Below are 12,226 nucleotides of genomic sequence, written 5' to 3' on the forward strand. Positions count from 1 at the left end.
ACATTACTTTCCCGTCCACAAACCTCAGATGTTGTTGAAAGATTGGATGAATCGGGATGTGGAAGTATGCATCCTGAAGGTCGAGAGAGACCATCCAGTCGCCTTCCCTTACTGCTGCCAAGACAGATTTGGTAGTCTTCATCGTGAAGTTTGTCTTGACAATGAACACATTGAGCGCACTTACATCTTAAGTACTCCTGCAGTGAACATGGCTGCCATATCATTGGAGCCATCCCTGATAGCCTTGTTCATGCATGACATAATTGTACAGCAATACATTGACAGCTGGAGAGACCTTCTTACTTAAGGCTCCCAGGGACCAATCCAACAAATAAAAACTTCAAACGCTCGAAAAACTCCTAACAGGAGATGGTCTAGCTCTGAAGCCGACCATAAAATCTTGGAGCGTCTCATGGCCAGGCGACGGGGAGAGTCTATGAGGCTTGAGAAGTCTCCCTGGGCAGAGGCAGGAACTCCCAAGCCGAGAACTTCTCCCGTGTCATACCAGACGCTCGCTCTAGAAGCCAGTTTGAAAGGAGGGAAAGCAAAGGCTGTCTCCCCCAAACTCCTCCTGGTGATCAACTAGTCGCCTAGCAAACGTAAAGCTCTCTTAGAAGAGCGAGAGAGCACTAGCTTAGAAAACAACGGCTTCGAAGTAGCTAGGCCTAGCGTAAACTCTGACGAAGGCGAACGAGGAGCAGCAGTTACAAAATGGTCCGGACAAAGATCCTTAAAAATCAGCATGATTTTTTTAAAGTTCATAGAGGGCTGAGCAGCTTTAGGCTCCTCTCCGTCTGACAAAGTCCCCAAAGGAATATCAGTAGGAGGAGGATCAGCAACTTCCTCATCTGAAGGAACCTCGTCCGACAATTGCCGAGTCTCATGAAAAGGAGAGACCTGCTGCGGCGGCAACGCTTGACAGGCAATGTCAACAAGCAAAAGAGCAGCAGTAGCAGTAGAGGAAGCGACGTCACGCCGCTGCTGAAAGGACTGAAATCCTTGTGACTGACCAACAACAACAACTGAAGTTGATTGACGCTCGACGTCACGTCGGAACTGCCTTGACTGCATAGACTGAGCAGGCAAAACAACCTCCGACTGCGGTGATTGACGCTCAACGTCAAGTCGAGGAAACTGAACCGGTCGGCGAACGTCCGGTCGGGGCTGCGGCGGCAGCGGGCTGAACGTCAACACGAGACTGCGGCAGCGGCTGAACGTCAACACGAGACTGCGGCAGCGGCTGAAAGTCAACACGAGACTGCAGCGAGGGAGGATCCATGTCACGTGACTGACGTGAAAAACTACTGACATCACGTTTCAAAGTACAAGAAACGTCAGCACTAACGTCAAACGGACGAGTAAATGCTCGTTTGGGCGGCTGACAGCCAGAGTCTCGTTTAGCGTAACGGCGACTCGAAAGCGAAGGTTCATCATGAACCTGCTCAACGTCATACTTCTCCATAAGGGAGGCAAGCTTAGTCTGCATGTCCTGCAGGACAACCCATTTAGGATCAACGGGAGTCGGAACGGGCCGAGACGACGGTAACGTCTGTGTTGGCAAAACATTGCCTTTACCGCGACCCTCGGACCCCGTGTTACGCTTGCGTTTAATAGGCGAACAGTCTTCCGACGACTGCAAAGGGTCAGAGCTGTCCCAATGGCCACAACCAGGACGCTGGACCTGTCCTGAAGGGACTGACTTTTGCTTCAAGGGTCTAGAAACCTTGCGCCAAGGTTTCTTTTGCGAAAAGTCTTCGGATGACGAGGAGAACACAGTCTCACCCGTCTTACGGTAAGGGCGATCTTGACGAGAAACGTCCGATACCAAAGAGGGAACGTCTGTACGTTGGTTAAAGCCTCTCGTCCCCTAAAGTCCTACGACATTACTTCTCCCTGGTGCAGGGGAGCCTGAAAGAGGTCTCGGACTAGGGGAGCGACAAGCATGAACAAACGAACCCTCCGCAACACAGAACATGTTTTTTGCCCTTACTTCACTGATATCGTATTTTTCAATAATTTCACATTAGGCATGAATAAAACTGATTTCTACCTGAAGCACGCAATTCTCCCTTACATCAAAAGGTTATAATTGCGAAATGAGTCGTATAATGTAAGCACATTAATACAAAATGAAACACACATGCAAAAATCAATAAACATATATATCGAATAAAACGGAAATATATAAAGTTAAAAAGGATCAGTGACTGGGGAGGAGACTAAACACTAGTTCACTAAAGACTACGTTTTCAATCTCTCACCGTACAGTGCCTTGGGACGAGAATAAAAACTAAAAACGTTTTATCCTCTCTCCCCGTACAGAGACTTGGGACGAGAGTAAAAAACTGAATCGAGAACAACGTTACTCGCTCCCAAACTCCTTGTACAGAGACTTGGGACGAGAATAAAGATCGGATCGTTCTCTCTCTCTCTCTCTCTCTCTCTCTCTCTCTCTCTCTCTCTCTCTCTCTCTCTCTCTCTCTCTCTCTCTCTCTCTCTCTCTCTCTCTCTCTCTCTCTCTCTCTCTCGTCACACACAAGAGAATTGCCCACTCACCCTTCGTCAATAAACAGGTTATTTGACCAAAGGAAAAAACTGAAAGGACTAAGAAATTGAAAATTAACAAGTTCCTTTAAATTAGTATCTAAAACACTTCAGTTTGAAAGAAGAATGAACAAAACGTCAAAATCGATTTACTCTTTCTGCAAAGTGAAACCGTGATTCTCTCTTTCTCTATCGTAACGATAGAGAGCAAATTGCGTAGCATAAATAAACCAAACGTTAGTTCATCTTTGAAAAAAACAGCACGAAGACTATTCAAAGAATATATTTCTTAAAATATTTTCTAAAAAATATTCATTTCATAACTCTTACAGAGCAATTGATTTAAACTTAACAAAAATAACAGTTGAATGGGCTCAACGTTGTTTAACTTCGTTTTCCAAGTTAGGACCGCCTACAAGGAATAGGTAACGGCCGCATATAAACAAAACATAAAATTTATCTTGATGTTTAGTATAAATGGAAAGCTAATCGAAGAGGCCTAATAAAGGCGGGTGAGATATAAAATATATAGAGGAAAAATCTATAAATATCAGCAATAATTTATAACGTGATAAAATAATTACTAAAAGCCTTAAACACACTTCCGTACACTGAGGGAAGGGTCGGCCATCTTTACTCTATGGAAAAACCAGAGATAAAAAAAAAAAAAAAAAAAAAAAGCAAGGGCAAAACACTTTTCCACTCACTTTCAAAAGCATTTCTTTTGAAGATAGTATTGAATAATCCAACACGGCGAAAGCAATAAAACCAAAACCAAGTACTTCACCAATTCGGTAGAAAACTCGAGGTCATAAAGCGAGTGGAACCAACTTGTCGACAACACCGACAGAGAACTGGAGATGTTACAAGTATATGCGGTATCTGGCCGATAGTCGGCGCTGGTGGTCACACCCGCAACCTTCACGGCGATCGCTCGCGAGTTTTTGGAATCTGTCGAGCCGTCGGAGACGTCAGCTATTATATATTCACCGGCTAAGTTTAATATTTAAAAATGTCATTATCATTTGGTCTTAGTATGATACGTAGTTTTTATAATGCAGATTCTCACATATCTATTATATGCCAGAACTCATTCATGTATGGTAACATGACTCAAAAACCAATTGCCCTAATAGGCATCTACAAAATTTAAAAAAAGGAAAAACCACAAATCTTAAGTAATTTGTATTTTTCCTAACAGTACTTACCTCGAACTACTTTCTTAGGAGTATCTTGGATCTCCTCCCAACAGACCAGAATTTTGTGTAGTTTACCTTACTCCTGTTTTCTATGCGGGGTAACCTCTGGCGGAGTGATACGCGCCATGAGGCGACCCGGGGTCAGAGAGCATGCTTGCTCATGTCTCGAGCTCCAGTAAGTTTTGACAGATAGGTTTCTACGAAGTCCTGTAAGGCACTCGGGGCAGGATGGGCGGGCCATAACCCGAAAGTAGTTCGAGGTAAGTACTGTTAGGAAAAATACAAACTACTTAAAATTTGTGATTTGTTCCAACACGGAGTACTTACTTCGAACTACTTTCTTAGGAGACTTACACCTTAGGAGGTGGGAGTGGCCTTCCGAACCTAGAAACCGTGATGAGGAGAGAAAAGGAACCTAGATAGGAGGCTAGGTTCTGTTGCCCCGCAAGGAAACATGAGAAATTAGGGAAAACTACGCAAAAAACTCTCTACTGTCTTCCACTGACAGTGTCTCTCATGGCAGTTAAAGGATTCAAGGGTCATATAGGGGAAGGTGATAGGGGAAAAAAGGGGTAAGGAAGGAACCTGTGTCTCTTGGCCTTACCAACCGCGGCTTCCCCGGGGCTACACCTTTGAATCTTTTGGAGCGTGGAAATGATGGGACCGAGAGAAAACCCGTCCAAGGATCTCCTAGAACAATCCTTTAAGCAGTGAGCAGTAAAGTTAGACTCTAGACCATGTACCTGTCCTCAGGATTTGGCCCACTGCCATGTTTCTTTCAAAGGGCAACGAAGTACTCAGTCCTCTAATGCCGTGGGGTCTAGGCCTTCCTGGAAGCAGGACCCCTGTACTGCTGTAGGCTTTCATGATCACCTGGCGTAGCCAGAAGGAGATCGTATTTTGGAGACCGGCTTCTTCACCAGTCCTGAGGAGACGAACCGACTCTTGGTTTCGGGGCGAAGTTTGGCCGTCCTCTCTGGGTACTTCTGTACTGCCCTGACTGGACACAGAAGCAAGTCCCTCGGGTTGTCCGAACGCGGGATGGCTGGCACTGAGAACCCTTCAAACTTGGGGTCCCAAACAGCTGGATTCTGAGTCTTGGCTATGAAGGAGGGTAAGAATCTGAAGGTAGCTTCTCGCCACCCCCTCGGGTGTGAGATCTCGTAAGACAGCCCATGAATCTCACCTACTCTTTTTTTGCTGATGCTAGAGCTAACAGAAAGACTGTCTTGAGGGTGAGCTCCTTGTCTAAAATGTCTTTGAGAGGCTCGAAGGGAGGTTCCGAAAGCATCTTCAGTACCCTAGCCACATCCCACTGGGGCACTCTAGCGGCTTGGGAGGAATACGACTGCTTGAAGCTCTTGACGAACATCGAGATATGTCTGGAGGTACCTAGGTCGATGCCCTTCAGGAGGAATACTTGGCCTAGCTCTGCCCGGACTCCTTTAATGGCTGGGATGGAGATGAACCTGAGATAGACCAGGAAGTCTGCTATCTTGTGAATGGAGGCCCCTAACGGCCTGATGTTCTTCGAGGAACACCCCTTAGTAAAGGTAGCCCACTTCGCCCGGTACACTGCGATTGACAAACGTCTCAGGTACCCTGACATCCTCGATGCCGTCCTCGACGAATATCCTTCCTTTTTCAGGAGACGCTCGATAACCTCCACGCGTGAAGGCGGAGGGACCGAGGGTTTTCGTGGAACCTTTGGAAGTGAGGCTGCCGGAGAAGGTTTGGTCTGTCTGGGAGTGGCCAAGGTGGAAGGCGTGCCAGTTCCTTTAGATCCGCGAACCACTCTTTCTCAGGCCACCAGGGAGCTACCAAAGTCATCAACAGGTTGGCCGTTCGTCTCACCCTGTTGAGAACCTGTCTGAGCATCCCGAATTGAGGGAAGGCGTAAATGCCAAGGTTGTCCCAAGGGTGTTGGAAGGTGTCCTCAAACGCTGCTGCTGGATCTGGCACAGGAGAACAAAACATGGAGAGCTGTGCGTTTAGTCTCGTGGTGACGAGGTCTATCACCAGCAAGCCCCACTTCAGGATGAGGGTTTTGGCCACTTCTGGGGGTAGGGACCACTCGGCCCCTACCACGTGACCCATCCTGCTGAGGCCGTCAGCCAGGACGTTCCTCTTCCCCGGAATGAACCTGGCTGAAATATTGATTTGTTCCACTTCAACCCATTCTAGGAACTCCAACACGAGACTGCACAGTTCCTTCGACTTCAGTCCTCCTTGCTTTTTCACGTAGGCCACCACCGTGGCGTTGACGCACATCAGAGCCACGGCGTTTCCCCAGAGTAAATGGACGAACTCTAGGCACACCCTTTGAACGGTTATCATCTCCAGCACGTTTATGTGCAGGTTCATCTCCTCGACTTCCCATTCCCCTTTTGCCGTTTTGTCAGGAAGATGGGCACCCCCACCCTCCTTGGATGCATCCGTGAACAGGAGCATCTCTAGAGGGTCGGCTGCGAAGGGCATTCCCTTGAGGGTGTTCGTTCTGATGTGCCACCACTCCAGGACTTCCTTCGTCTCCGGGGACACCGGGACTATCTTGTGCGAGGAGTCCTACCAGTCTTTGCCAGTCATTGGCTCTCCTGGGATGGCCCGACAGGAAGGGCTGGAGTATCTGTTCTAGGTTGTCCAGTCGCTCCGCGAAGGGGAGGGCTCTCTCCCACCGGGAGTCTAGGACCAACCCTAAGTAGGCCATCCTGGTGGAAGGTATCAGCTGGGACTTCTCCAGGTTGATGATGATACTCAAGACGTTGCAGAACTGCAGGCGCTTTGCGCGTTGCTCCCTCAATACTTCCTCTGAAGCTGAAAACAACAACCAGTCGTCTAGGTACCGAATCACGCGGGTGCCCTGTTCATGTGACCAGGCTGAAACTGTTGCGAAGACCCTCGTGAAGACCTGAGGGGCTGTCGACAGTCCGAAGCAGAGGGTTTTGAACTGCAACGTTTGGGTACCTCATCTTTACCCTTAGGTACTTCCTGCTGGAGGGATGGACAGGGACCTGGGAGTGGGCGGCTTTGAGGTCTATGGACATAATGAAGTCTTCCTCCTTCAAGTCCGCTAGGACTGACTTCGGAGTGTCCATCTTGAAGTCGGTCTTGTACACGAATTTGTCAATGGCTGAGAGGTCTATGACCGGTCTCCAGCCCCTGTCGCCTTCTCCACCAGGAAGAGCCTGCTGTAGAACCCCGGACCTGAGTTCTTGACTGGCTCCACTGCACCCTTTGCCAGCATTGCAGACACTTCTTCCTGTAATGCTGCTACTATCAAGGGGTCCTTGGGTGCCAACCACTCCGCCTGTTGATCTGGGATCAGAGGTGGGGATTCCGCTAAGAAGGGCAGCCTGTACCCCTCCTTCAGTACTGCTACGGTCCACGGATCCGCTCTGTGGTCCCACCATGCTTGCCAAGATCGTTTGAGGGATCCCCACACCCGAGGCGTCGGCCGGAGTAGGGGGCCTCCCCTCCTACCTCCTTCGAGAGGCGCGGCCTGAACGCCCTCTCCTGGAGCCAGAGTAGGACGGTCTGAAGGTTAACTGTGCAGTCAAAGCTCCTCTACGGGGGGGCAAGGCGAGGTAAAGATTACGTGCGCCAACGTCTACATCCGACGGGCGGACAGGGCCAAAGAGACACTGGGCAAAGAAGCAGGGGGCCTCTCCAGCGGCCACTGAGGCGTCAAAGCCATGTTTGACCCTCTAGGGGGGAAAGCCACTTTGCCTCCGTCACGGATGGAGCCGTCGGGACGGGGGTAGCAGTGATGGGTCTACTCCCTCACGGGGAAATCTGTGGGGTTTAAGTACCCTACCATGTCAGCGGCCGTCTCCAATGCTTGGAAGGGGCTGGCCGGGACGATGGCGCGGCTGGCTCCATCACGGATGGAGCCGCCGGGATGGAGGTAGCCATCATGGGTGTGTCCGCAGCGGCCTCCGATGCTTGGATGAGGCTGGCCAGGACGATGGAGCGGCTGACGCCATCACGGATGGAGCCACCGGGACGGAGGTAGCTGTCATGAGTCTACCCCCTACCGGGGAATCCGTGGGGTGTGAGTACCCTGGCATACCAGCGGTTGACCACGAAGCCTGAATGGAGCTGTCATGGTACCGGGTATGGATGCCATGCTGCCGGGTCGAGCTAACGGCTGCCTCCGCTGGGCGGATGGAGCTCCTGCGGAGATCCATGGAGCTGCGGGCTTCCCCGTGCTGACTGGTTGGTTCCTTCGTTCAGGGCGGGCCATCGAAGAACCGGAGGCCGGGACAAGGCTGCCAGTCCGAAGGGGCGACTCTCTCCGTTGGGCGGGTGAAGTCAGAACCTTCGCGGGCTTATGCCTGCCGACCGAGACCTGCAGCGATGACTTCCGTCGATGATCGGGTCTGCTGGAGGAGACGTACCGCGAGGATGGTGAAGGAGCTCTAGGGAGCCAGGCAATGAGGGCCTCTGCTGCACGGGGGTATCCACCAACCTGCTGAGGCCCGAGAGTCAGTCCTCATTCGTCGCGGGCTTCGGTTCGTCTAGCCTGTGCTGGCGTCTGATGAGGGCTAGTACTTTTCTGTACGCGGAGACCTCGTCCGCTGAGCCTTCCGTGCTATCTCCTAGGCCTTCCGTTGGATGCTACTCTGCCTGAGAAGGTGCACCTATGACGGGGGGCACTGCTTGGGGCGGAGGCATACTTTTGTCGTGGTACAACTTCGGCGGTTCTGGATGGAGGACGGGCATCGCCACTGGGATGGAGGCCCGCGTCCTGGACTTGTCTCTCCCCACGGAGGACCAAGCTGCTGCGGGCTTCCTCGTGGCTGCTGGTTGTCTTTCCAGTTCTGGCCAGCTTGTCGAAGTCTTGGAGGCTGGGGACATGGCTGCCAGACGAAGGGGCGACTCTCTCCGCCGGGCGGATGGAGTCGGAACCTTCGCAGACTTATGCTGTAGGGGATGTACTTCATAGCGGGAGAATGAGCCCTTGGGGGCCAGCCAGAGGTACCCAGAACTGCTGAAGCTCCCAGGTGGTGGTTGCGTGGGATGGCGACACGCATCCATTCCTCCCTAGGGGAACTGTTTCTTCTGTGCCTCCTTCTGGGGGACCTAGCGTGCCTCCTGGCGTGGCGAGATCTGGAATGGGAACGGGACCTCCTTCTGCAGGACCTCTCTCGCCTCCTCTACTGGTTCCTCGGCGCTCCATCCTCCGAGGAGAAAGAGTATGACTCGAAAGAGGAGTTCGAGTTGTCCCGCGTCGCTGGTGGTTCCTCGTGTCGGTCCGTAGGTGACGAAGGCTCCAGGAAGATGGGAGGGAGCGTTGCTGAAGGCGCTGGGGGAGAGCAAGGTAACTTCTTGCTTGGGAACCACGCCTCGAACTCTTCCTCCAGTCTCATGGGCGACCTGAAGGGCGTCCTCGGAGGCGCAAACGCGAGGGGATCCTATGATGGCGAGTCCTTCTCGGCGTCTCCCCCAGTTGCCGACATACCTGAAATACAGGCCCATGAAGCGGGGGAAGAGGCTGCAGCAGCCTTTCCCCTCATAGGATCATCGGAAGAGACGGGCCACACTGGCACCAGGACTCCGTCCTCAAAACACACTCCCGTCCCTCCCTCAGGCCGCCCCCCTTGCCTGGACCGACAAACATCCCCACTAGCAGAAATCTCAGACTCCTGGGGAAGACCAATGGGCCTCTTCCCCGCAACTGACTTACCTCGTCCCCTACTCTGGGTAGAAGAAGGCAGCTGAGAAGCTCTATCCCACGAGGCACCGGGAGAAGCAAGCGGCGAGGAGAGGCTCAGCTTCCTAGGTGACCTTTGGACGCCGCCGCCTTCTTGGTGCCGTAGCGCACCCACTGTACCTCGTTCCAGGACTCGAACTCCGGACATGTGGCTCTAGGAGAACATAAGCTGCCCCTACGCGACGAACACAGAAGGAAAGGGTAGGAACACAATGGGACCACGTGGGGACCGCGTGAGACACAAAGGGTCGCACTGGGTAAGGAGAGAGCGTCGAGATATTATCGTGACGTGACCAGAAAACTTATTGGAGCTCGAGACATGAGCAAACATGCTCTCTGACCCCGGGGTCGCTTCATGGCGTGTATCACTCCGCCAGAGGTTACCTCGCATAGAAAACGGGAGTAGGGTAAACTACACAAAATTCTGGTCGGTTGGGAGGAGATCCCAGATACTCCAAAGAAAGTACGTAGTTCGAGGTAAGTACTCCGTGTTGGAACAAAATAGGTTTATAGAAGGGATCATCAGCATTTTATATGAGACCTTTTAACTTAAATTGATTCTAAGGTTCACCTACTTCCATCTCAAAACCTCAACACTACTCTATAATGAAGTCTGTAGAGTATACTGTATCATATTTACAGGGCTATATTTCATCCACTCCCATTATTTCTTCATGTGATAAAACTCATTGAATCTAAAGCTGTAATGTACTTGAAGGGCTCCATATTCCCCTCCCCAGTGCTGCATAAGAAAATGAAGTGAAATGATTTGCGTAGTAGGATATAAAAAATGGATAAAGGGCAAACACAAAATATGGAAGAAAACAAAGGGCAGACAAAGTATATAGGTAAAAGTTGTGTGAATAGCACATAGGTAGTAGGTTGGCCAGGACACCAGCCACCCGTTGAGATACTAGAGCTGAGTCATGGAGGTACTTTGACTGGCAAGACAGTACTACATTGGATCCCCCTCTCTGGTTACAGTTCACTTTCCCTTCCCCTACACACACAGTAAATAGTCTGGCCTATTTTTTTCATAGTCTCCTCTGTCCTCATACACCTGAAAACACTGAGATTAACAAAATTCTTCTTCACCTAAGGGGTTACTATACTGTAATTGTTCAGTGGCCACTTTCCTCTTGGTAAGGGTAGAAGACGCTCTTTATCTATGGTAAGCAGCTCTTCTAGGAGAAGGACCCTCCAAAATCACCATTGTACTTCATTCTTGGGTAGTGCCATAGCACCTGTACCATGGTCTTCCACTGTTTTGGGTTAGAGTTCCCTTGCTTGAGGGTATAATCAGGAACACTATTCTATCTAATTTCTCTTCCTCTTGTTTAGTTATAAGTCTCTATAGCTTATATAGGAAATATTTATCTAAATGTTGCTACTGTTCTTAGAATATTTAATTTTCCTCATTTTCTTTCCTCACTGGGCTATTTTCCCTGATGGGGGCCCTAAGCTTATAGCATCCTGCTTTTCCAACTAGGGTTGTAGCTTAGCAAGTAACAATAATAATAATAATAATAATAATAATAATAATAATAATAATAATACAAAGGAAAGCATAGCAACATTTGAATACTGTTCACTATATTAAAGTGTAGAATAAGCAAATACCCATAAGGAAATCCTTAGGAATTTTTAAGGGCTACAGACTACAACATGCAGCAAAATGATAATCAACCCATAATAAACATAACCTCTACCTCACAGTCATAGAAGTACTTCAATTGTTAAGAGTTACCATAAAAATCTAATGGTTTTATATTCAGGGGCTGCGAGACCCCTTTATGGTATCAAAAATGGATTCTAATTCACTTACCACTTGTTAACATATTCATTATTCTTTCAGATTCACAGCTGCCAGATGATTGGGTCTCTTGATTTTTTGGTACACTTGAATCTTTCGACATTTCATCAGTCTGAACAGCCACGGTAAGTTGCATCTTCTGCTTCTTACGCAGGGGTAGCGAGTCTTCAAAAATTCCATCTGTTCGCTTGTGTTTCATTGGAGCACAGTTTTCATCACTGAAAGAGATTATACTTCCTAAGAATTAAATGAATTTGAGCAGAGTTATTCTCTTTCATCTCAACATTGGATGCATTTTGTTGAACATATATATTAAAGTTGAAACTTAAAACTATTCTATACTCACATGACAAATCAGCATAGCAGTTAATATCTAAATCAAAGGAAAATTATTTGATAAAATTAAAAAAAATAAAGATTCCAACAATAAATCTCAGCATAGTACAGTTTTCATATCAAAATGAACCTGTACCTGATATCACAACACGTGTCAACTGAAATTGACAGTCAAAAGCCAAAGTACAGTACACACTCTCCAATCAATTAAGGATAATGCAGACGGGGATGCCAAACACCTGTAAATAAACCTACCATTACATAGGCATTAAATGCCAAACTGCAACCCTAGTTGAAAAATATTTGAAAAAAATCTGGTTGTTATTGAAGATAGTTGCTAGCTAGGCTGCGTTCAACATCAGATTTTCTTTATCTCTCATTTCTGTTCTTCAAATGGCAAGTCATAAATGAAGTTTCTAACACTACTAGGAATGTATTCCTAGTCTTTCTAGTATTTTCACTTCATTAGAATGTTCTGCACATTACTTCACATTCATCTTCTGCTGATGTGATCATGGCAAAAGGACTTTCTTACAATACAGTATACAGTACCCTAACTCTTTCCACCACCTCACTACCTTTCCGGACAAAATTCACACATCAATAGAAGATGGGTGTATT

At 48.7% G+C, this 12,226-nt stretch overlaps 1 protein-coding gene across 1 annotated transcript in view; it reads right to left on the reverse strand.

Annotated features, from left to right (window-relative positions):
* Nucleotides 1–12,226, reverse strand: part of LOC137626064 (geminin-like) — a 130,725-nt gene that overhangs the window by 77,966 nt on the left and 40,533 nt on the right. Inside the window, exon 3 of the mRNA XM_068357145.1 lies at nucleotides 11,282–11,487. Within this exon, the coding sequence (XP_068213246.1) occupies nucleotides 11,282–11,487 (206 nt within the window). The remainder of the gene's footprint in view (nucleotides 1–11,281; nucleotides 11,488–12,226) is intronic.

The sequence above is a fragment of the Palaemon carinicauda genome, chromosome 33, assembly GCF_036898095.1.
Source record: "Palaemon carinicauda isolate YSFRI2023 chromosome 33, ASM3689809v2, whole genome shotgun sequence".
Taxonomy (NCBI): Eukaryota; Metazoa; Arthropoda; class Malacostraca; order Decapoda; family Palaemonidae; genus Palaemon; species Palaemon carinicauda.